This window comes from Atheta coriaria, unplaced genomic scaffold (assembly GCF_025399875.1).
Source record: "Atheta coriaria isolate IRGN ID8LTWV9N9 unplaced genomic scaffold, Caltech_Dcor_3.1 hic_scaffold_3_pilon, whole genome shotgun sequence".
Classification (NCBI taxonomy): Eukaryota; Metazoa; Arthropoda; class Insecta; order Coleoptera; family Staphylinidae; genus Dalotia; species Dalotia coriaria.
This window is the reverse complement of record NW_027045445.1, coordinates 11586577-11609545: the sequence shown is the minus strand read 5'-3', so window position 1 is coordinate 11609545 and position 22969 is coordinate 11586577. Positions and strand designations below refer to the sequence as shown.

The 22969-nt window shown below is 34.9% G+C and overlaps 1 protein-coding gene across 2 annotated transcripts; it reads left to right on the top strand.

Moving 5' to 3' along the window:
• Positions 1 to 405: 405 nt before the first annotated feature.
• stw (laccase) lies at positions 406 to 22874 on the top strand. 2 transcript variants are annotated; one of them, XM_065317870.1, is made up of 8 exons: positions 418 to 766; positions 17315 to 17648; positions 17701 to 17985; positions 18036 to 18511; positions 18576 to 18760; positions 19117 to 19312; positions 19379 to 19591; positions 19658 to 21125. In XM_065317870.1, exons 1-8 carry the CDS (start codon positions 673 to 675, stop codon positions 20053 to 20055), a joined length of 2181 nt encoding a protein of 726 aa, XP_065173942.1. In that variant the 5' UTR covers positions 418 to 672; the 3' UTR covers positions 20056 to 21125. The 2 variants fall into 2 exon arrangements, with proteins under 2 accessions (XP_065173943.1, XP_065173942.1); XM_065317871.1 differs by lacking the exons at positions 19117 to 19312; positions 19379 to 19591; positions 19658 to 21125 and adding exons at positions 21277 to 21472; positions 21530 to 22874 and having other exon boundaries at positions 406 to 766.
• The last annotated feature ends 95 nt before the right edge of the window (positions 22875 to 22969 follow it).

Below are 22969 nucleotides of genomic sequence, written 5' to 3'. Positions count from 1 at the left end.
TTTGATTCGAGGTCCACAAGTCGTACACGTGTTGAGCAATCATTCCAATTCCACAATCGTGGTGTTAACCGTCCTAACCACAACACGAATGTGTTATAAGTTATAACATTCATGTATTAGACGGGATTCCGGAAGGCGTTCGACCTTCGTCGGGAGTTTTCACAACAATTCGCAATTATTCTATGCGCGAGTATTACTTTCGAACGACCAAAGGTGGAGTCGAATGCTAAACTCCAACATGTTCAACATTCACTAACATACACATATAAAAGTTATTAAATTATCCGATTACCGGACTAATAAAATTATTTTTTGATGAGGGTTATGTTATAACTTGAGTGGGAGTTAATAAAATGTTGGAATATTTTAATACCTTATCGTTTTTGCACGTTGTCCTCAAGTGTCCCAGGTGGTAGTAGTGTACCAACACGCTACGGTTACCATCACTTCGTCGTGGTGGTGTGCAAGAGTCGCTCGCAGGCCACAAGAGTCGAAGAAATCGCGGACGCCGTCAGTGCAGTGAGTGCTCGCCGCGCGCAGTGAACGTACCTGGAGAGCGAAGTCGAGTGCACGGCGCGGAGCGCCCTCAAAATAATCTCGCAAATAAATTAGAACACTCGAAACAAAGGATTTCAATAAGTTAAAAGTTTGCTCAAACCAAGGACTTCAGCAATGGGGACCAAACGACTTCTGGTCGCGTTTGTCTTCGCTACAGTTCTCACACCCGCGGTTATCAATGCCGTAAGGGTCGGAGCCAAAAAGAAAGGTAAGATTTATATTTTTTATTATTATTATTATTTGTAATTGAGCATGAAAATACCACACAGACGATAACGTGGTCGTTTGCGGTCACATGTTGCTCATTACCGTCACAATTCAAACTTTTTCTGCTTTACTTTTATTTGTCGATTTATAGATTTCCATTTTCTATTTTTCTATTTCTATTTTAATCTATTTTTTACAAATGATTTCTATAGTGATCTGTATCTGGATTACTATATCTAAGTTTCACAAATGTAGAGAAAAGTTTAACTTATCTTAAGATAACTTAAGAAAAGTTTCAACAAGAGACACCCATTAATCTGGCGCTTGGAATTGGAAACATCTGCTAAACGTATCGACAATGTATCTTAAGTCAACACGGATCTAAACGAAATCTAAACCAATCGATTATAAATTGAATATATACATTTTTGATTATTATTAATAGGTTTAACAATGATTTATATGTATAAAATGACACGTGAGAAACTTTCGTGTAGTTTCTAAGTTTTTTTCTTCATACAAATTAAACCTTTTTTGGAAGTTAATAATACTCCCGTTAAATTTTGTGTAATTTTGTTTTACGGTTTAAGTAGGATGAGAAATTACAATTGCTTTCTAGTATTATTATTTCATATAAACATTAAATAATTCATTAAAGTGTGAGTTTATACTCGTATTAAATTTATGTTTAACTGCTTAAATTATATTATTATTAAAGGTTCAGGGGCGTAGCTACCGCCGTATTTGCCGTATCAATTATACGGGGCCCCCGGGCCACGGGGGCCCCCAATGTGTGTAAGCAAAAACCTTTACCTCCATATAAGGACCCCCAAAAAATTTTTTATACGGGGCCCCGACAAGGCACGCTACGCCACTGTAAAGGTTATTATATGTGTTTACGCCCAAATTGTATTAAAACTGCAAAAAGTAATAAAACAAATTAATGAAATTATATTTTGATGTAAATTTAATTGTTGTCATTTTATTTCTGTTTTTGCACAAAGCAATTAATATTATTAAGCAATTAATTTTTACTTAGCAAAGCTTGAATTTCTTTGATTTTGTAGAAACCTAAATTTCTTATGTTTATTTTAGATACTTTTTATTCTATTACGCTTCATTTAGCGTTGATTGTACTTTACACTCTTATTTTTCCGATATAAATAATTGTTGTGTCTAATTTATATCCATGAGTATAAATGCGTAATCAAGTAAATAGTAATAAAATAATACAATGATAGCATTTCCACCGGTAAAACTAAAACAAAGTGAATGAACCAGCATCCAACACCAGCTGACGCCCGGACAAGGTGCGCTCAGCCAAGCTCAGTAGGTGCGCAAACGGTTCAGACACTTAAGTCAGAGTTGAGTGCGCCAAGTGTCCCAGTCACACAGTCTCGTGCGGAATATAACGGAATAAAACGATTCATCGTATGAGATCATGCCAATAAAAAGATGCACAGGTTCAAACAGATTCACTTCAAGCACCTTAAGTCACAATTTGACCACATCAATGTCTTATAAATGCAATATTTAAATATTTATCATTGAGATTCCTCTTCCATTTCAATTGTATATCGATTGTGAATCAATCGACGAATTGCGCAATGCGAAAAGTCGCAATTTGTTGGCGTTGCTTCCACATCATTAACAAACACAATCGGCCATCATACGCGTTGCAAGTCCGTTCAAATACTACAAAGTTAAAATGTGCGTTGTCGCAATCATAAATTTATCGATCCATTGTGTTAATTTTCAACACTTTTGCGCAGTTTTACACCTCTCGAAACAAACGCGGCAAAAGACAAAGATTAGACCGGATAATTTACAAATTCACACCCGTGAGAGTTTCGTATTAATTTTAATTAACGACGCGTTTCACTTACGAAAATATTTAACAATATTTAACAATAGATCAACTAATTAATGCCGAAACTTTCGTTTTCGATTCTTTTCTCTTGTTATTTTTGTGCGTGGAATAGTTTAACAATAATAATTAAAAGTAAAACGTGTAAATCGAAAGGTTAAAATTAAAAATTTTGACACCCATCAATTAATATTTCGAGTAACGCCTGTTTTGAGTTATAATTAAACATTGCGAGTTGTTTTTTTTTTATTCTTTCTTGAAGTTGTATCATGATTTCATTCATATCATCATGAAACACTGACATAACAAACAATCAAACTCGATTTTTCTTGTGTGCGTGTAACTTTGCAGTCATTTGTTCACTTGTCTAGCATTAAAGTATGTCAAAGTTACGTTGGGTTAGGAAACTTTGAGGCTTAAAAACCGTTTTGCTATTATTTTGCATTCGCCGAGGATAAAATTCCAGCGTGAATCTACACGTTAAGTAATTCATCGTCGTTGTCCGTGCTGTACACGAAGAGATATATATTTGAGTTTGAATGAAGTACACAATAAAATATTCAAAGTGTACACTCGGATAAAATGCGAGCGCGAGAGCGCGTGTATCATATATCATGCGGTGTAAAAAAATGGAAAAGGAAAATGAAAACGAAATGCACGCCGTGTACGAATACGTGTGTGCTTTGTAATGCTGCATGGAGTGGAATGATTGTGGTGTGGTGTAATGGAGTAATGTGAACAACATGCAATTGAAAGTAAAATGTCTTAGTTGTGATTATTTTTCGCTGCGAATCAAGGTTATTTTCGATCATTGCAATGTGAACTAAACTAATATTAACTACATTGCTGAAATCGTTAGAATACTAGTAATATAACCAAGAAATTTTGTCAAAATTACATTTTTTGAGGTTATAAGTAAATATTTTCACGTTATTTTTACATTTTCTGTTCCTAGTTACTACTTTACATTATATACACCTTAATAAATCTTAACTAATTAATTTTGAATATGATTAGAAGTTGTATACGTGCTCGCACACCTGTTCCACTCTCCGTTCAAACATTTCCGTTGTTTTTCACCTTTATAATTCCTAAACGCACATTAACATTAGCATTCGCCAGTCACTTGCGCTGATACAAAGTCTCATTTTCGTAGCCTGCAATTTATCTTATTACAAGTCGGGAAAAATGCACAACTCGAGTAAAATTTGAATATTTCTATTAATAATCATAATCTGAAATATGCGACAATAAATAACAAGCAGGGTATACGTAATATTACTACAGTTTATATTTGTATGTGTGTGGTCACTGAGATAACAGTTAATTTAACAGTCTCGAGTTACTTTTGCTTGTGTATGCTGTGTGTGCGTGTAATAGCTGAAATTTATGTATAACGGAGGCGAACGCAAAACGCAAGAACGCAGAAAACGAACGTGAAGAGAAAGTAAAATCAAAGACAGATACACATTGCACACGCTCATGAATATATTTGTGGAGCTAATAAAGTAGCATATTAGCGGCCAAACGTTTATGTGTATCACGGTAACTAAAGAAAATTTAGAATGTTTAACACCGTGCCGCATTATCATAAATGGTCATTAATAATTTTATTTTCGTATGAAATGTAATTGCATAGGTACATTATACTTTCAAACCAATAATATAATTAATTATATTCAATTTCGTAATTGAATATAATCTGTATGTTTGGTTGCATATTTCAGGCGATAAAATATTAGGTTAAACAGATATTATTAATGAGAAAAGTGAAATAAAGTGAATTCCGGTAGGAAGACATCCGATTACATAATACGGATTAATGAGTGGTAAGCACAGCGGTGCATAATTTGTTTAATTACGTATAGACGTAAACAGACAAGCGACAAAAGTGAGAAACGCGTTTGCACACGCGCGGCGCACATCGGACAAGTACCATGTTGTCATCGTCAGCTGGTTGCAAGTTCCAACCTCGAGAGATGTTCTTCTGTTACTCACTCTTCAGGACGATTCTATTTGTTGCATTCGCGCTGCATTTTTACGATGCGTTGCTCAATCGTGCACTTCCTGAACCAAACCAACCAAACGCCGCTTGCATCGCTTTCTTTATTCTTATTTATTTAAGCAACTTGATAGTATTAAAAGTTTAATTACTAAAGGAAAACAGTAAAAGAATTTCATTAAATAATTTTTCTACGCAATAATACAGCAAAAAATCATTATAATGCGTATTTTCTTTAAATTGATTTATTGCAGGTAAATGTAAATTGTTAATTTATTACGCAACATTGATCAACTTTTACTTAATTAATGCACAAGTCGATTGGTGACTAGGGAATTTCATTCTAAAGTCAAATGACACGTACATGTAATTCAGGACGTTTAGACACTAACCTAACCTAAATTCACATCTACTAATCTAGCTCTAACAACAGTTGTACGAGTATTAGCAAATGCATCAGCGTCATTATCATTTTTGTGTGTCAAACGTTTGACATTCAACAATGTTGTTTTAGTTTCAGTTGTAGATTTAAAGTGAGGCAGGTTAATGCGATAATTTAATGCGGTTAAACTTTATCTTGGCATTTGCATTGTGTGTACGAAAACGTTTCCTAATTTCCATCTAGGGAACAAACTCCGTGTGCAATTGCAAATTAATCTAGATCAAGAGTTAAGAAATTAATTTTGATAATGTTAACTTATAAAACGAAAGTTTTTGATTTATTTGCACACAGGTGTCGCCATCTGTTTATTGATTAGACTTATATATGAATACAATTTTAAGGTTATTGAAGGCAATCAAAGGTGTTAATTGTGTATAATTCTATTTCATTTAAAGAAAACGTGAAAAGAAAGTAAACTTAAAAGCTGGTCAGCGGTAATTGAACGTTGTCAAAACGCTCATTGACAAAAGGAAACAGCACTTAATCACGCACACGAATAACGCATTTCAACTTGAATACAACACAACACACTCGCGTGGTGATAAAAAGCGTGTAAGTACAAGGATAAGTGATTCATGAGTCTTCACTCGTTACTCTTCACTTTTCACTTTTTTTTCAAACCTTTTTTTTATTCGTCACGGTTAGAAAGGATTTCCGGATGAACTAGATACGTTTTTACCGCGATAGATTTTTATCATTTTCACTTTTCGATATTGGCACACCTTAAATACTCAATAAACTCAATAACCAATATGTTGTTAATGCTTACATTCTCATTAAAACAACTTTGAAGTTTGAGACTTAATTATTTCAGTCTTATATTACGTGTATACATTATTTAAGCTAATCTATAATTATAATAATAAGAATAATTGCTCACTCGGTATGGTGCTTAAGATTGCAGCGATAAAAACGTTTGACATATACCTACATTGCGCAGATAAATGTGAGCACGATGAAAAATGCGATTCGTTACGAGTTGCGAGTAAAATTTAGACCGCAGAGTTGCGTTTCAAATGCAGATTCAGCAACAGAATGCAAAATGTCACGTAATGAATTTCAATGGTTGTGTTTTTATCAATGGAAAAGTTCAAGCATTACAAAATCATAGTTAGACGCCAGCCCTATTAAAATGGATGATTACAGAAAACTGTAATATAATTCAATAGAAAATATCATGACTAGATGGCGTTATATATTGAACAAACAAATTTATGTTGTATTTATTGTAATTTACAATCATGTACTTAGTTATTGTACAGTAATGTAAACTAATGTCGACTATTAAACGGACGATTAATTTCTTCATACGATCCATCGTGTTAGCAGGTAACTCGGCATTGATTGTTGCAGTTGCATTGAGCTTGAGCGTGGTATTGTGCGTGTAATTCGCTATTAATTAGCAAACGTTTGCCAAACGGATTTAGCGCTTTTCATGCGCGGCGTGCGGCTGTATCCTTGATTGAATTATCGGGCGCGTAATTGAATTCTTTAATTCCTCGCTTGGCTGGGTGGCGATCGCGACGGCAGTCGCCCAACAAACAACAACACAACACTCAGGACGTAGTGCGGTGTAGTTTGCAATGATTTTGTAAGAATTAAAGTGATATGCAAAGATACTGAACAAATGTCCATGAACACTGGTGGGAACAGTGAAATTATAACTTTTCTTCGAATATGTACTTAAGATGTAAATTTTGTAAATTTTTAAAGAAGTTATGCTCATTTACTGTAATCTAACCTCGAAATATGTTAGCATAACATTCTTTCAAGTGATTCTTTATTACCTAACCTCAAAATTGGACTATGATCATTTTAATAACTCTTTTTATACTCTCTTCGGATATTTATTTTGTTTTCTTAATAACAAACAAGCAAATTCAAACACTAAACGCCATCGATGCATGTCCGCATCAAAGTGTATTGTTAGCACTCGGTTTGCCGCTGATTTTATACTCGATTCGCGAGTATCGTTAGAATCGTAAACAATATCTGAACGCGGTGGAAACAATCGACAATCGTCGGTCACGCTTTGGCGGCCATATTGTTACGTCGCTCTTACTCTCGCGAGTTTTTCATTCACATTTCTTGTTCGCGGCCAGTTGTATTAGTTTTTTCTTTGTCATAAAGAATGAACACTTTAAACAACACCATTCAAGTGGATGTTTTTTTTCGCCAACTGTAAATTTCTCAAAGTTTCCAGGTTGAAAACGTTTTTTAAAAACTTTTTTCCTGCGCCTGTTACCCAAGAATGAAACAATTCACAATTTGCAAATTCTCATCAAGTATAAAACATAAAACAAGATCGAGTAGAAGAGAGTTAAATCTGGATACAATAACGATTTCCTTATTGCTGTGCATAAGAGATAAATGTGAATAATTTGTGTGCAAAAACAAATTCCAATTTTATTGCAAAACACTTTGCAAAACGTGCCAAACATGCAACGTAACAACAGATATGAATGATAATAATATATTTTCTTGTCTTCGACACTTTCTACAATAGTTTATCTTTGGTGAATAAATTCGATTTGGTTTACTGTTGATTAAATATGTCAGGAGTGCTTAAACCGCTCGTGAAAAACCGTTTTTGGCACATTTAATTAACAATTATTTTCATCGTTCATTCATCGGTTGTAAATCACATCCGAGCATACCGTAAGGCAACTTGACTTAAACTTAAAGCACGTTTAAAGTGTAAGAAAATCATAGTTGGTGCATTTTGCAAATATGTGTAAGGCATGAGCGAGTTGTCTAACTATTTGCCATTGGGTCAAGTCACTAAGTCACAATCGAAGGCGATCGTGCATTACGCAAGCGCGGAGAACTTAACGTTTTACACCCAACATAAAACAAAAATATAAGTAGTGTATTTTATGGGTTTTTAAAATTATTATTTACTTATTAAAAATATATAAAATATTAATTTGTGTTGTGCACAAAATGAAAGTAACTTTTTGTGCGAGTTTTGACCGAGTGAACTAGCACACCAGACAGACAATGATACACATTCTTTTTTTGGGTCCTCCATTCGATTAATCTAGACTATGGCTATGACTGGAGTCGATTATATTAATGAGTATGACGAAAAAAAGTAGTATTTCCGTTTTCGGCACCGCGGCGGTTTCAATTTATAAAAATGTAAATTACGCTAACCTAGTTTAGTTTTTTTTCGAGTTTATGTTTTAGTTTTGATTGCCTTTAGCGTATTAGCACGATGTAGTGCTAATGAAGCACAGTCTTAACGTACTTAACAAACGTTAAAACGTAATAAACATTGTAATTTCTTCAAGCCAAAAAACAAACACGAGATTGAAATAAATTTCGCTTTTTCATTGCTTGCGGCTGAAATTAATAAATAAATTATTGGTATTAAAACTTTTACAGAATTAGAAAATAGATATTTATGTATTTTAGACAAATACTTTCTTTTTAAACCATTTTTATTAATTTTTTTTATATTTTTGTTGCAGGTATGTATTGAATTCGATGAATTTTCGTCTTTACAACTGCAAAACGCATCAATTAAGGTTTGACATGTATTTTAATTAAATAATTGTATGATAATTAATCATCATGGACCAATATCAAGCGTATTAATAAATTATTGAAGTTAATTAATGATCAGAACGACATTAAACTAAATAACCATTTAATGAGCATAGAACCTGATTGAAAAATGAAAATAATACTTGTGCACATGTTGTCTGGGCACTCTATGGGCTTCATTCACTCTCGTGAATTTCAAGTTGAGCACGAGTCGCTCTTCTTCGGGACGCTGATCACCTGTTTGCTAATAATACGTTGCGCGAAGAGAAGGTTCTCTCGTGCTGAGAGTGGTTGAGCGCTTCCTCGTTTGTCTTCTTTTCTTCGTATCCTGCGGTGATATTCTCGCATGATTTCGCATTCGGTCATGCAAGAGACGCACGTTGAGGCTGAGAATTTGCAGAAAAAGATCAGGAAAAAGAACAGCTGGAGTGAATGTTGACTTTGAACTTGACACACAACGCTAAATAAACTGTAACTCATTATTGACTGCATTTCTGGGTGAAGTCTTCACTTCATGGCTTAAAAAGTCGCATTATTATGTATTTTTTTAGTTTTTCAGAATAATTTCCATCATATTGCTATAAAAACATAATAAACGAGCAAGATAAGTGTAGGAAAAGCAATAAATTTTAATTTTACAAAGAAAAGTTTAAGATAAAAGTTCATACCGACATTTACTCATATCAGAAATTATAAAACATATAAAACATACATATTATAGCTTGTTGTAAATGTATAAAGTGCAGTTTTGCAAAGATACAAGCATGCACAATAACAATAAACGTAAAGAAAGATAAAAGTGCAAAAAAACTACACATTTATTGCTTGTTTTATTCTCTTTTACATTTTAATGTTGATATTTCTGCTTCTTTATATTTATAGCAATGCACTTCAAAAAGACAAAAAAAAAATTCGCTAGTGGTCAAGTTCAAGCTCAGACAAAAAAACATTTATAATGTAAATCAATGCAAATGTCATCCGGCATAAAGAACTCAACGCACACAAAAAAATATGTATCATAAATGTCAAATGTCAATGAATTCAAACACTTGTTTATGTTTTTATTTATTTATGTAGAGTGTAAAACTAGTAGCACTTTATTTTTATATTTATATAGTGTTATACGGTGGCATTGTGAGTGAAATAAATAAAATGCTTTCAACCTATCAACAAGATTCAAAGCTCTCAAAAACGTTTAGCATTAACACATCTCGCGTGTTGCACGCATAAAAAACCGCATTAATGTTATAAATATTATAAATAACGACGGCGGCATTCAGTTTTTCATGCATTCATAAACATGAATAAAATACTTATTCACAAAGTTCATAAATAAAGATTGCGATTAAGATTTACGAAGAAAACACAGATTCTTGATATACATTTATAAACAGACACACATTTGCAATGCAAGTGCATTTTTTATTGTCTAGCTACTCGAGATGAATAACTGTTAGAAATAATGGTCAAGATATGAAAATATCGCAAAGAAAGTCATTTCATAAATAAAATGAAACGAAACTTTCGATTTTCACGCTGATGATGATTCAAATGTAAATGAGTAAATATATTTATTGGTATATTAAGCATTTTTGAGGTTATTTATGTGTTTTCCAAACGATTGCAATATTTGAGGTTAGGTAAATTCCAATATGAATAATTTCGAAATTGATCATGCAGGAAATTCCGCACAAATTATGCTAACCTTTCGAATCATGCGCAAAAGAAATTATATGCATGCGCATAATGTAACCCTAACCAATCATGATTGAGATATGAAAAGTCGACTTTTCTTTTATTCTTGATTCAAACCACGACGAATTAAAATTACAAATAATATGCCAACGACTTGAAACTTTAGAACGAGTAATAATCCATTGAAGGAAAGTGAAAACTTGCGTAGTTTTACATTTGAATACAGCGCGTACTTGCTTGTTGTGATTAATATCGCCAAAGTGGGTGTGAGCTTTCTCAGTTTTTGCGCAAGATGCAAATACCTGCGGTATACACACGCAAATTCTATACTCGTATATCTATAAGCTATCTATCTAAACCTTTTGAATAAAAGCGAATGGATTGAACGAGAACATGTTATTAGTCCAGATCGGTGGATCAAAGTCGTACACGTCGAAGAAGTTAAAGAAGTCGTAGAGGAAATGCAAGTTGGCGAGTGTTCGCGGTCGATTGCACTCGAGCGAACAACAACTTCCTTTTTATTCCTTATTTTGCGCGATGTGAGCGCAATTATGTTTTATATTTGCATGTGTTGCAAGTGTTGTAAATGAAACTTCAAGTTTAAAGTGTTGGCTATACACTGCCAAACCGGAAGAAGTGAACTTAACATTAGAACTTAACATAGAAACTTAAGTTGAGTACTTAGTGTATTAAACGTTAATGTTTACGATTTGATGCAGCAGGCAGGAAGCGTGAGGGTGTATAAAAGCGCAATCTATCTTGTTCTATCCTGCTAAGATAATTAAACTTCTATAATTAGATGGTGAACGTTTAATTACTTTTAATTTAAATTTAGAACTAAATAGAAGGAGATAATCACGAAATTTCACTCACCTGCAGTGTAACAATATCAAACATAACCAAGAAAACCGTAGGTTATTATACAAGCTTCATTAAATAGTCGGCAGAGGTCGTTAAAGAGGCCATTGGTTTTACTATCATATTTCTGCATAAAAATGTCAAAAAATATTTAAAATATATAATTTTCGTATATTTTACTGTATTTATACATAAAACATGTTTTAATCTAATAAACTATATTGCAGTCATAAATATACGCCACCTAGTAGCGTGTAAATCAATTGTTTCTTGTTTTCTTCACACATTGCTGCAATATCGTAAACCAGTGGCAATAGCATTGTTGGTTGCATAATCCATGCATCTAATTAATTAATTACCTCGATAAATCACGAACGCTCAAACAATACGTCGTTGAAAAGCATAGTGTAATAAAATAATAAAATAATAAACTAATAAATAATGAGCGTGAAGCCATTTTCGCGTCGCTGATATATTGATAGGCGGTGCGCGCGAGCGCAATAGGTGAACAAAAAAGTAATAACACCTTTAATTGATTACGCAAATGTGACGCCGACTTGAGCAAACACCTGTTGAAGAATCCGTCAGACACGATGAACTACATGTCGAACCGCGCATACACACGTAAACATAAATTATGAACACGCGAATGCGAAATTATGGCAAAATCTACAACAAATCTAAAATCTACAAGTATTTCACTATTTACTAACATAACTAACCGTGTAGTTATATTTTTTTGTTGATTTTGCGAAATATTGACATTATTGAAACGTATTGAAATAATTTATGAATATTCATAAACATTATAGTTACAGTGTTACAGAAATACTGTTACATATAATTGAATTTTGTAGTTAAATTGTTTTAGGTTTTTGCTAAAGGTGTTCAAATTTCAATTTCGATTACGTTTAGCATTTGCATTACAATTACTCTTTCGATTTCGATTACGCACGAACGTAGAAATTGCCAATATGCTCAAATAAACACGAGCATGACGTGATTGATACGTTTGCTGCTGTTATTTTTTGTTAATGGAAAATTATTCAGTGAAGAAAAACGTAGCTGAAATAATTACATACTTTACTGATTTTACTGATGTAAAAGCTTACGTAAACCACAAAACATAACCTATAACTTAAAAATGTTTAGTTTTATGCGTGAATAAAGAAAATGAAGCAAAAAATTAAATTTACTTTTGATTTTAATTAAAATTATTTATTTGTTCTTATAATAAAGACTAAAACTTTAACTGCACATTTTAACGACTCAATTTTCTTAAACTAAAGTACTAAAAGTAAAATTTTAAATTATTTACATTATCTAACCTGAAAGTATTTCAATGGCCATCTTCTTACCTAACCAGTATTGAAAAAAACTAACGATATTTAGATGTGCCCTAAATTTATCTTGCATAACACAATTTAACATTTCCTATGATATTTAAATTATTTAAAACAATTTACGAGTGCTTCTAATTCGGGCGCTTTTAATATTTAAACTATGCCTAAGTATGAACTAAGTTAGTAATTAAAACATCTTAAGATTTCGTCACACGAATGCCGCACATTTGTTGTGCAACGTTTGCGTGCAGTTTATTAGCTTCATTAAAATCGAGTTCCATTAAAACGAGATTTAAAGCAAGATTCGTCCGCTCGGAGATTCCAGTGAGCAGAGTTACGATGTTATGCGTTTTTGCAAGTCACCAAGATAATTGATTTCTACTACCGCAAGGAATTTTCTAATCAATATTTATTTTCTCAGCATACATAACATAACCTCGTCTGACGCCATCTCATAGTAACTAAACTAATTCCACTTTTATTTCCCTGGGGATGTATGCGTAAGGTATATTGATGGAATTTGCTGGTTTGGTTTAGTTTCAAAGTACAAGAAGTAACTGTACGGCATGTACCTAATGCCGGTATTGCCGGCGCGACGCGTCACACAATGCGGCCATTACTTCAGCGCCATTGGATGTGCAATGCGCAATCGCCGGTGCATTAACATTAAATCGCTCGGCGGTGAAAAACAAACATTAAACTAGTATCCCACATTGCGCTGCTGCGATCGCCAATCGGCTATTAAATTAAATAAATTAAGCTTACGTCACACTAAACGTTCAACTAGATTTGAGCTAAATTGATCTACTTGCCGGCAAAATGGTGTTAAGTGCATTTTCGAATTGATACCACGTCGTTTATTTATCACGATAAATAAGTTTAATAAATTCTAGTATTTTATACGGGCATTATATACTTTTTTGATGGATTAATGCTTATATTCGTAATTTTTCAAAATAGGAAGTAGACTTGCATGTCACATTTTAATTGTCGTGCAATGCACTTGATTCGATTTGCTTTCGAGTATATCTGCAATTTACATTCAAACAAGGTTTTTCGTCTTCCGTCATTGCGTGATCATCATTTGCGCGACATTCAGCCAACAATTGTGCACTTTTTGTCACATCCTTCGTGTTTTCGCTGGTTTCCGCACGCGAAACTCCAAATTACCGTTGTTAGTTCATGTCATCGTGCACAAAACATTTTTCGGTCGACTTTTTTGTGCACATTCGTTTCACGTGTCTCGTGTGCATGTACCTTGCTTATTTCGTATTGTTCATGATTCATTATTCATTATTATCTGCATGCGTTGCGGGTATTTTTGGCTGTTTGTTTTCGTGCATGTGTGTGTTAAACAATTAGAGCGGAATTTTGCGCGCCCAGAGCTACACACAAAACAAAACAACGGCACCTCGGCACGAAATTATCAATCATTATAAATGCAAAACGACCGAGTGAAAATAAAACTATACGCGCGCACAGAAAATTGGAAAGTAGACCTGTCCGAACGGACTGGACTAGACGAGGCGGGCAAGCTGCTTCCTGAAATGTGAAATTAAACACGAAATTACGCACACGTTATGGGACTGATGAGATTAGCACGTAACAACGTCTCTTACTTAACAATTGTGTGCAATTTGTTGCTAAAAATTGATACATTTTATTAAAATATCATTTTTATGGTTATATATTCTAGTATCCGACACTACATTGTGATGACGCTAGTATAACAGCAATAAAAATTGCCTACCTCACACATTTTACATTTTATAGTTAATTCTAGTTAAAAACAAAAAATAAATAAAGATGAATGGCAATTACTTCACACATTTTAACGAATCAACCGCATTTGGTCAGTTTTACCATGATTGGCATATGATAATTGATGCAAACTGTGAAACCCACAACAAGAAAAGTGAACGTAGAAAACAATTACTTTTTAGTATATAAAATAATGCATGCTCATAAGTGTGGACGTATGAGATTGTGCTTAAGTGACCTAGACCCACCTATACAATTATATTATTGATTTACTTGTGCTCTGTTAAATTTTGTAATAGTTTTAATTAACTTTTTACGTGCCAATCGCCATATCCAATATCGCGGTCGAAAATCATAAACAACCAAAGCGATTGTAAGATTGCACAATTGCCCAATGTATTGCCTTCGTTCAATTATTTTTGATCTGGATTACCTACACACGCATAGAAATATTGTTATTATTATTGTTATAATCTAGATCTAACAAATACTAAATAAATAATTAGAAAAATATGTAGCTTGTAGATTCGGTTAAAGTGTAATTGTGGTTTTTGCACAATAACTAAATTGGAAACATATTTTCTCACTCGACATATGAATAAAACAAAGCAAACAACGTTCACTGAACAAATAATAATTATTCGTAATAATATGGTACATGTTCAATAAGAATTTCAATAGGTGTAAGAATAAACGTGAGTGAACAGATACAATATAAATATAAATATAAAATATGAAATAAGTAGCTGCAGGTAATCGTTTGTAATTTGTAAGATAAGTAGCGAATTCTAATATCAATTGAAATGACCTTAAAACTCGCGTTGTTTTATTTAATGAACTCATTGTAATTTGTGTGAGTGCTATCCAGTGGTTTTGGTTTATAATTTGCATTCAAGCGTGTAATTCCGCACGATTTCAAACATCACGGTCATGATTTTATTCTTTAAAGAATTAAAATAAAATAAAATAAAACAAAAAACGTGTCTTTGGTTAGAAAGAAGATGATTGTGCGTGGTAATGTATACAACCAAAAATACAATTAATGACAAACAGTGCGAGATGTAAAATTTGGAGCGATCAACTCCAATAAACACAAGGAATTAGTGAAAGCACAACGCCGAATATGTTAATTATTCCGAACTTACTTTTTCTACACTGCGCACTATTTATTTTATTATTATTTTTATAACAATCGTGCGCAACTTGAACGACATACTTAAATATGATTGCTCAACTGAATAACTAAATATGTTATATAAAAAAAGTCTCAGGGAGAATATGAGGCATGAAAATCGTGACATTAGTCATATGACTTATAATAACTATAAAAATATATATCATTATTCATATAGATACATATAAAAACGTTGTTAAACACTAGGTGGCAGCACTTCTATTGTCATTCTCTTGGATAAACGAAACATAAACGATATAATAAAATAAGCAGTCGTAACAACTGAGCACTACATGACATTAGACCATTAGACCATTAGATTGGAGTACATTAGGTACATTGGGCGAGAACTCGTTGGAAGTTGGAAGTTAAGAGTAAGCGAAGAAGTCGGAATAGAAAGTAGTCGACTGTTCTGCATTTAGTTAACGGTCTTTCGCGGATCGCGTGCACTTTTATCATCGCCGATTCAATGTGTCTAGAAGCAACATGCACGCGTTGCAAACAATTATAATGATAATACTTGCATACAAGCTGTGAAGAATAAATAAAGCAACAAAATGTTAGTGAATTTATATTTGTTATATATATGCCTTGTTGATGTTGTTGTTGTTACTCAAGAATAATAACATTATAATCACAGTTTCGTAAATGTACGAGTAGGTACTCAAACATTATACTTTATAATAACATTCTTGAGAAAAAAATTTAACCGACATTTTAATATTCCTGGTTTTATGTTTATAATATTTATAATGTTCTACTGTTTTACTTGGATTACTTCATACAGCATTAATTAATTAACTGGAAGCTGTCGAATGAGGTTATGTCGTTGCATGAAGTTATAAAAGATACTAGATTGAGATTTTAACATTTCAAAGTCTGGGATTTTTTTCTCGTGCGTATTTCTTGTTGTTTTCCTGATGAAACTTCATGTTCGGCTCATTAGGCGGCCCGATTCGTGATAGCAGACAATTTTTATGAATTCACTTTGCTTCCCACGGTCGAAACAATAACGTAACAATACAAAAATTTCATTTTCCATGGACAGTTTCACTTTTATCAAGTGAATTGATATCGCAGCGTTGGATTGATAAATAATTTTCTTGGATTTTCTAATTGGATGTCATTTTCACTTCTGAAATTACTAAGCGGTGTTTGGAATTTGCGTGGAGTGTATAAACAAAACGGTTGCACAGTTACTAAGCGCAACAAGAATGTAATTAGTGCACTGAGATATCGTGTTGCGCAAGACTCAAATTTATTGACTTGTTCCGATCGTTAACAAGCGCCGTTGACCGCGAGAAAGGTTTTGGTATTTCCTAATTCCGTTTTGAAAGTTCCAAAAACACTTTTACTCGTTGATTCTTTAACATAAATTAAATTTCCTTAAAAACTGAAAATTTTTATTAATCAAGGACTCAAATGACTTATAATATTTTTACCTAACGTCAATTTAACCTCTTGTAACCTAAAAATATTCCTAAAAATATCGAGAATTATGTTGTGGTTTGGTTATTTACGCAAGATCGATTGAATCGCGAGGACGAAATGTTGGCGCTTCTTGTAGTTCGTTAGATCAATGCCAAATATGGCGTTCACTTGCGTTGCTAAACGGCAGCGTGCGCTTTTTGTCTACTTTGGTTTTCCGACTCGTACAGCATGCAAATTCATTTTTTGGCCGAGTGAACGGCGTTCTCCAGCGACCGTGACGAATGACTAATGGCAATCGACGTACAAATCGTAAATCATGCGCTGCAATCGCAACTGCCATCTTGGCATCCAAATCAGGGAATTTGTGCTTTCTCAATGTTACACTCTGATGAAATTATTACCAAAAGTTTTGTTTCTTCTTTTATAGTTAATGATCAATCAACAGCTGCCTCCTGGTGGCAACACGACGCCATCAACGCGGCTGACTTTGCCGACCAACCAGATTTCTTCGCATCGACACATGGTTTATCACAGTCACACCCAGGTGTAAAATTCACACCCACCGCGGGTATTAAACCTAAAGGTCCAGCTACTGGAGCTGCGTATAAACATTTAGACTATAGAACGTCAGCAACTGCTGAATTAAGACGTAACCCTTCTTTATCCGCACCTGATGAGTGCGCGAGGGCGTGTCGTGAAGGAGAACCTCCACGCACGTGCTACTACCACTTTACGTTAGAATATTACACAGTTCTTGGCGCGTAAGTTATGAAAACTTCTTAAAAACTTAATTTCATTAATATTTTTGAATAGGGCTTGTCAAGTATGTACACCTAACGCTACCAACCCAATCTGGTCACATTGTCAATGTGTTTTGGCTGATGGTGTGGAACGAGGTGTCCTCACCGCAAACAGAATGATCCCAGGACCTAGTATTCAAGTCTGCGAAGGTGACAAGGTTGTAGTTGATGTTGAGAACCATCTTGAAGGTATGGAAGTCACTCTTCATTGGCACGGTATCTGGCAGAGAGGTTCCCAGTATTACGATGGTGTGCCATTTGTTACTCAGTGCCCAATTCAACAAGGAAACACCTTTAGGTATTATCTTTCCAACTTAAGTCATTTTTATGTTAATTTTTTTAAATTAGATACCAATGGACTGGTAATGCCGGTACTCATTTCTGGCACGCTCACACTGGTCTCCAAAAGATGGATGGTCTTTACGGTAGTGTCGTAGTACGTCAAGCTCCTTCCAAAGACCCCAACTCACATCTCTACGATTATGATTTGACTACTCATGTGATGCTCCTTTCCGATTGGTTGCATGAAGATGCTGCTGAACGTTTCCCAGGTCGCCTTGCTGTCAACACGGGCCAAGATCCCGAATCTATGTTGATCAACGGCAAGGGCCAGTTCCGTGATCCCAACACCGGGTTCATGACCAACACTCCTCTTGAAGTCTTTACTATCACACCTGGTCGTCGTTATCGTTTCCGTGTTATCAACTCTTTTGCATCTGTATGTCCTGCTCAGCTTACCATCCAAGGCCATGACCTTACTCTAATTGCTACTGATGGTGAACCTGTGCATCCTGTTCAAGTCAATACTATCATTTCTTTCTCGGGTATGTGTTAATATAACATAACCTATAATAATAACCTATATTGTATTGTTTTGATAAAACTAAGGTGAACGTTATGACTTTGTGATCAACGCTGACCAAACTGCTGATGCTTACTGGATCCAACTTCGTGGTCTGGGAGAATGTGGTATCCGAAGGGCTCAACAGTTGGCAATTTTGAGATACGCGCGTGGTCCATATCAACCCAGTACTCCAGCTCCTACATATGACGTTGGTCTTCCTCAGGGTATCGTAAGTATTGATTTTAACTCAAGTCTAACCATAAATTATCGCCGGTTCATTGGAGGCACGCCTCCAAAATCAAAATTGTACATACTGTATATACTTGACAAAGTTAAACGTAAATATTTATATCTGGTGTTGGTAGAACGTGAATGATACTTATTCACGGCACATCTGTATATAAAAAACTGTAAATTTTGTAAATATCCGAAAGCCAGATTATCAGAGTGTCATCCTAAGTGAGTAAGTAAGTCTTTGACTGAGTATATTCTCACTTTTTGGACTTTTTGATCACATTACCACCACTATCATCGCCAAAGTGACTCAGTTACGAATTTTGTACATATAATTTGCGAATCACTAAGGTCTTAAACCCGCTGGACGCTCGCTGCAACGAGCAGCGCGCCGACGCCATTTGCGTCAATCAACTCAAAAACGCCAAGGACATCGATGAGGGTGTACTGCAGGCGCGTCCAGATGTCAAGATCTTCTTGCCATTCCGTTTCCACGTCTACAATCCACAAGATCTCTTTGCTCCGAATACGTATAACAGGCATTTAAGTACGTGGACATAACCTAAGTGTTACAACATAACCTAACATATGAAAATATGTGAAATTTTTATAGTTGCACCAAATGGTGACCACGTAATCAGTTTGATCGATGAAATCTCATTCATGTCACCACCAGCGCCACTTCTATCGCAATACGATGATATCAACCCGGAACAATTCTGCAATGGTGATAACCGTCCAGCAAATTGTGGTCAAAACTGCATGTGCACACATAAAATCGACATTCCGCTTAATGCTGTAGTTGAAGTAGTACTCGTTGATGAAGGTACTCTCCAAGTTGCATCATTTTGTTTGTTGTTTTGGGTTTTAACCCGCCATTTTGTTTTTACAGTGCAACAAACTAACTTATCGCATCCGTTCCATCTGCACGGCCATGCCTTCCAAGTAATTGGTATTGGTCGCTCTCCTGATCGCAACGTGAAGAAAATTAACCTCAAACACGCGCTTGATTTGGATCGTCAAGGTTTACTCCATCGTCAATTTACACTACCACCAACAAAGGATACAATCGCTGTGCCTAATAATGGTTATGTAGTCCTGCGTTTCAGAGCTGATAATCCTGGCTTCTGGCTGTTCCATTGTCACTTCCTCTTCCATATTGTCATCGGTATGAATCTCGTATTGCAGGTTGGCACTCACGCTGACCTTCCACCAATTCCACCCAACTTCCCAACGTGTGGTGACCATCTGCCTGAGATCACTCCACCGGATCCATTCGTTAAGTTCTAAGTTAGTTCTTCTTTCCTTAAACAACGCCACCCAGCGGACGTCCCACAACTCTAATCAACTGAATCAACGAATTGAAACGAATCGAGTCGATTCCAATTGAAATCTCTTGCCATTTGCCATTTTTAGACCAGGTTTACACTAACGGGACGTCCTTATCTCGAGCCACAGCCACTCGTACTCGTATCACAATCACAGTCGGTATAAACTAAATATTTATTTTTTTACTTCTATCGTTTACCAAGATGTACATAATGCAGCGCGCGCTCAATGTATATAATAAAGTGTCCGCCATATTTCCTTCCAGGTAAGTACCGCCCACAGCTCACGAGAACCACGCCCATAACACACCCATGTGTGTTAGAGGTAACGCCCTCTCGTGGTGCGACTAGTGTATTGTATTGCATGAACGATGAAAACAAGCGTGAATGTTTCCGCACACAAAAACCGGTGCTGTAAAAATGCCACCCGCTATCATCTTTTACTTCCGCTCACTATTTTCGCAAGCAAAACTATGTAATTATATGTATATATCAATGCGCTTTGCTTTGACGTTTCCTACGAATACTCGTACACTTGTAAACTTGTATATAATTTAAGTGACCGCAGTGACTCATGTCACCACATCACCGAACGATTTTCAAACCACTGCGCATGCGCCAAAGCATCAGCGTTCACTCAACTTACGCAAGTAATTTGGTATGAATGTGATTGCTGGGAATGCAACAGTGGTGTGTAAATAATTTCTATTGACTAGAAATAGCAAGCTAGTAATCAGTATTTCGTGCGTAGATAAAAAACAACTATTTTTGTATTTGTATTTAAAGCTATAGATGGAGATAGAACTAATCTTTCATCCATAACCTTAAAGAATTCAAATAAATAACAAGTAACTAACCGGTTTATAGACTATGAATTTAAACTAAAACTAAATTTATTAAATTTTGAATCTTGATGAGAAATTTATTTTTGTATTATAAGAGGTATTTTTATATTTTTGCTACTACATATAAAGCCAACTAAATACTGTTACGTACATATATAAAATATATTTTTGATAAAGTTACCATGTACATACTGTATATAATTATTTTGTATATACTCTAACTGTTTTTCTGTGGATGCGGTTTGTATATAGCTTTTACAATAACTGTGATGGTAGGTATCATCATCGTGGTCTACTTGAACTATTCGAAAAGGAAATTAATACTGTTTTTTGTCTAGGTGCTCAATCCACTCGACGCCATTTGCAATCGTCCACGTCGTGATGCTGTTTGTGTTAGTCAACTGCGCAACGCAAAGAAAATCGATCGGGCCCTGCTTCAGGAACGCCCAGACGTGAAAATCTTCTTGCCGTTTAGATTCCTGGTGTACAGACCTGAGGAATTGTTCAGACCGAATACTTATAACAGATTTTTAGGTTCGTTACATCATAAAAACACACATAAAACTTATTAACTTGGAATTTGTTTTACAGCTGCACCTGGAGGTGACCACGTCTTGAGTTTAATTGATGAGATCTCTCACGTATCTCCACCATCACCACTCCTATCACAATTTGAAGATACGCCTCCAGAACGTTTCTGTAACGGTGATAACCGCCCAGCAAACTGCGGCAAAAACTGTATGTGTACACACATGATTGATATTCCACTCAACGCCATTGTGGAAGTCGTGCTTGTCGATGAAGTTCAATCGCCCAACTTGTCACATCCATTCCATCTGCATGGTTATACATTTAACGTCATTGGTATTGGCCGGTCCCCGGATCAAAACGTGAAGAAAATTAACTTGAAACACGCCCTGGATTTGGATCGTCGTGGTCTGCTCAATCGTCAATTTAACCTTCCGCCTGCCAAGGACACCATTGCGGTACCTAACAATGGTTATGTCATCTTCCGTTTCCGTGCGGATAACCCTGGTTTCTGGCTCTTCCATTGTCACTTCCTCATGCACATTCTTATCGGTATGAATCTGGTTATTCATGTTGGTACACAAGCGGATCTACCACCTGTACCACCTTCATTCCCAACGTGTGGAAACCATCTACCGCCTATTACTCCGCCAACGCCTATAGGAGGGCATTAAATTGTAACCAAGCCCGCAATTAATCAAAACTTGCCGCAAACGAAATTTTGAACTGCGTTACAGGTTTGGGTGCTCAAACCAACCAACCAAACCAAACCAAGTGATATGTTTATTTCTTGTCTTGCCCTTACCTATAGCCTCTTGTTTGCTTAATTTCCTCACGTCATTAATTTAATATTTAAACATCGAAACAGGCAGTTTTTCACCTTCATGTTAACCAAATCTTCATGCGAAGCGATAGATCTACCTCTATAAAACATTATTTTTTTATAAAACCGAAAAAAAGCAACAAAAAAAAAATAACAACACTCCAAGAAATTCTTTATTTTTGTATAAGAGATTTATATATTTTTGATTCTTTATAATTTGTTACTCTATAAATGATTTATACTCTAAATTTAAGCAAAAAGAAACCTTCAATTTTCACATTGTCGAATTGTCATGTCCAATGAAGAAGACCATCAACAATTGTGCCAATCGTACACATAACCGTGGTGGTGCTGATAATTACGATTAATTACATAATTAATAACATATTAATTAAATAAATTATATAAACACGTATACACTCAACACGCGACTACACACGTGACACTTACTACATTAAACGAGAAACGTACTAGTCGGTAGTACTTGTTAGATTTAAATCTTACTTGATTGTAAATAATTATTGAAGGAAAAAATAAAACAGGACGAAAGAAAATGAATTATGCGAATAAATAATCAAATTTAAATTGGGCTCTTGTCTGTTCTTTTAACATACGAAAAAAAATAACACTAACATGTTCACCATTTTGAATGTTTTTATTTGTCAAGCCAAAACTTAACT

Coding starts and splice junctions, on each gene's coding strand:
- stw (XM_065317871.1), top strand. CDS start 673: ATGGGGACCAAACGACTTCTGGTCGCGTTTGTCTTCGCTACAGTTCTC. Junction 767..17,314: donor GGTCGGAGCCAAAAAGAAAG/GTAAGATTTATA, acceptor CTTCTTTTATAG/TTAATGATCAATCAACAGCT. Junction 18,512..18,575: donor TACTATCATTTCTTTCTCGG/GTATGTGTTAAT, acceptor GATAAAACTAAG/GTGAACGTTATGACTTTGTG.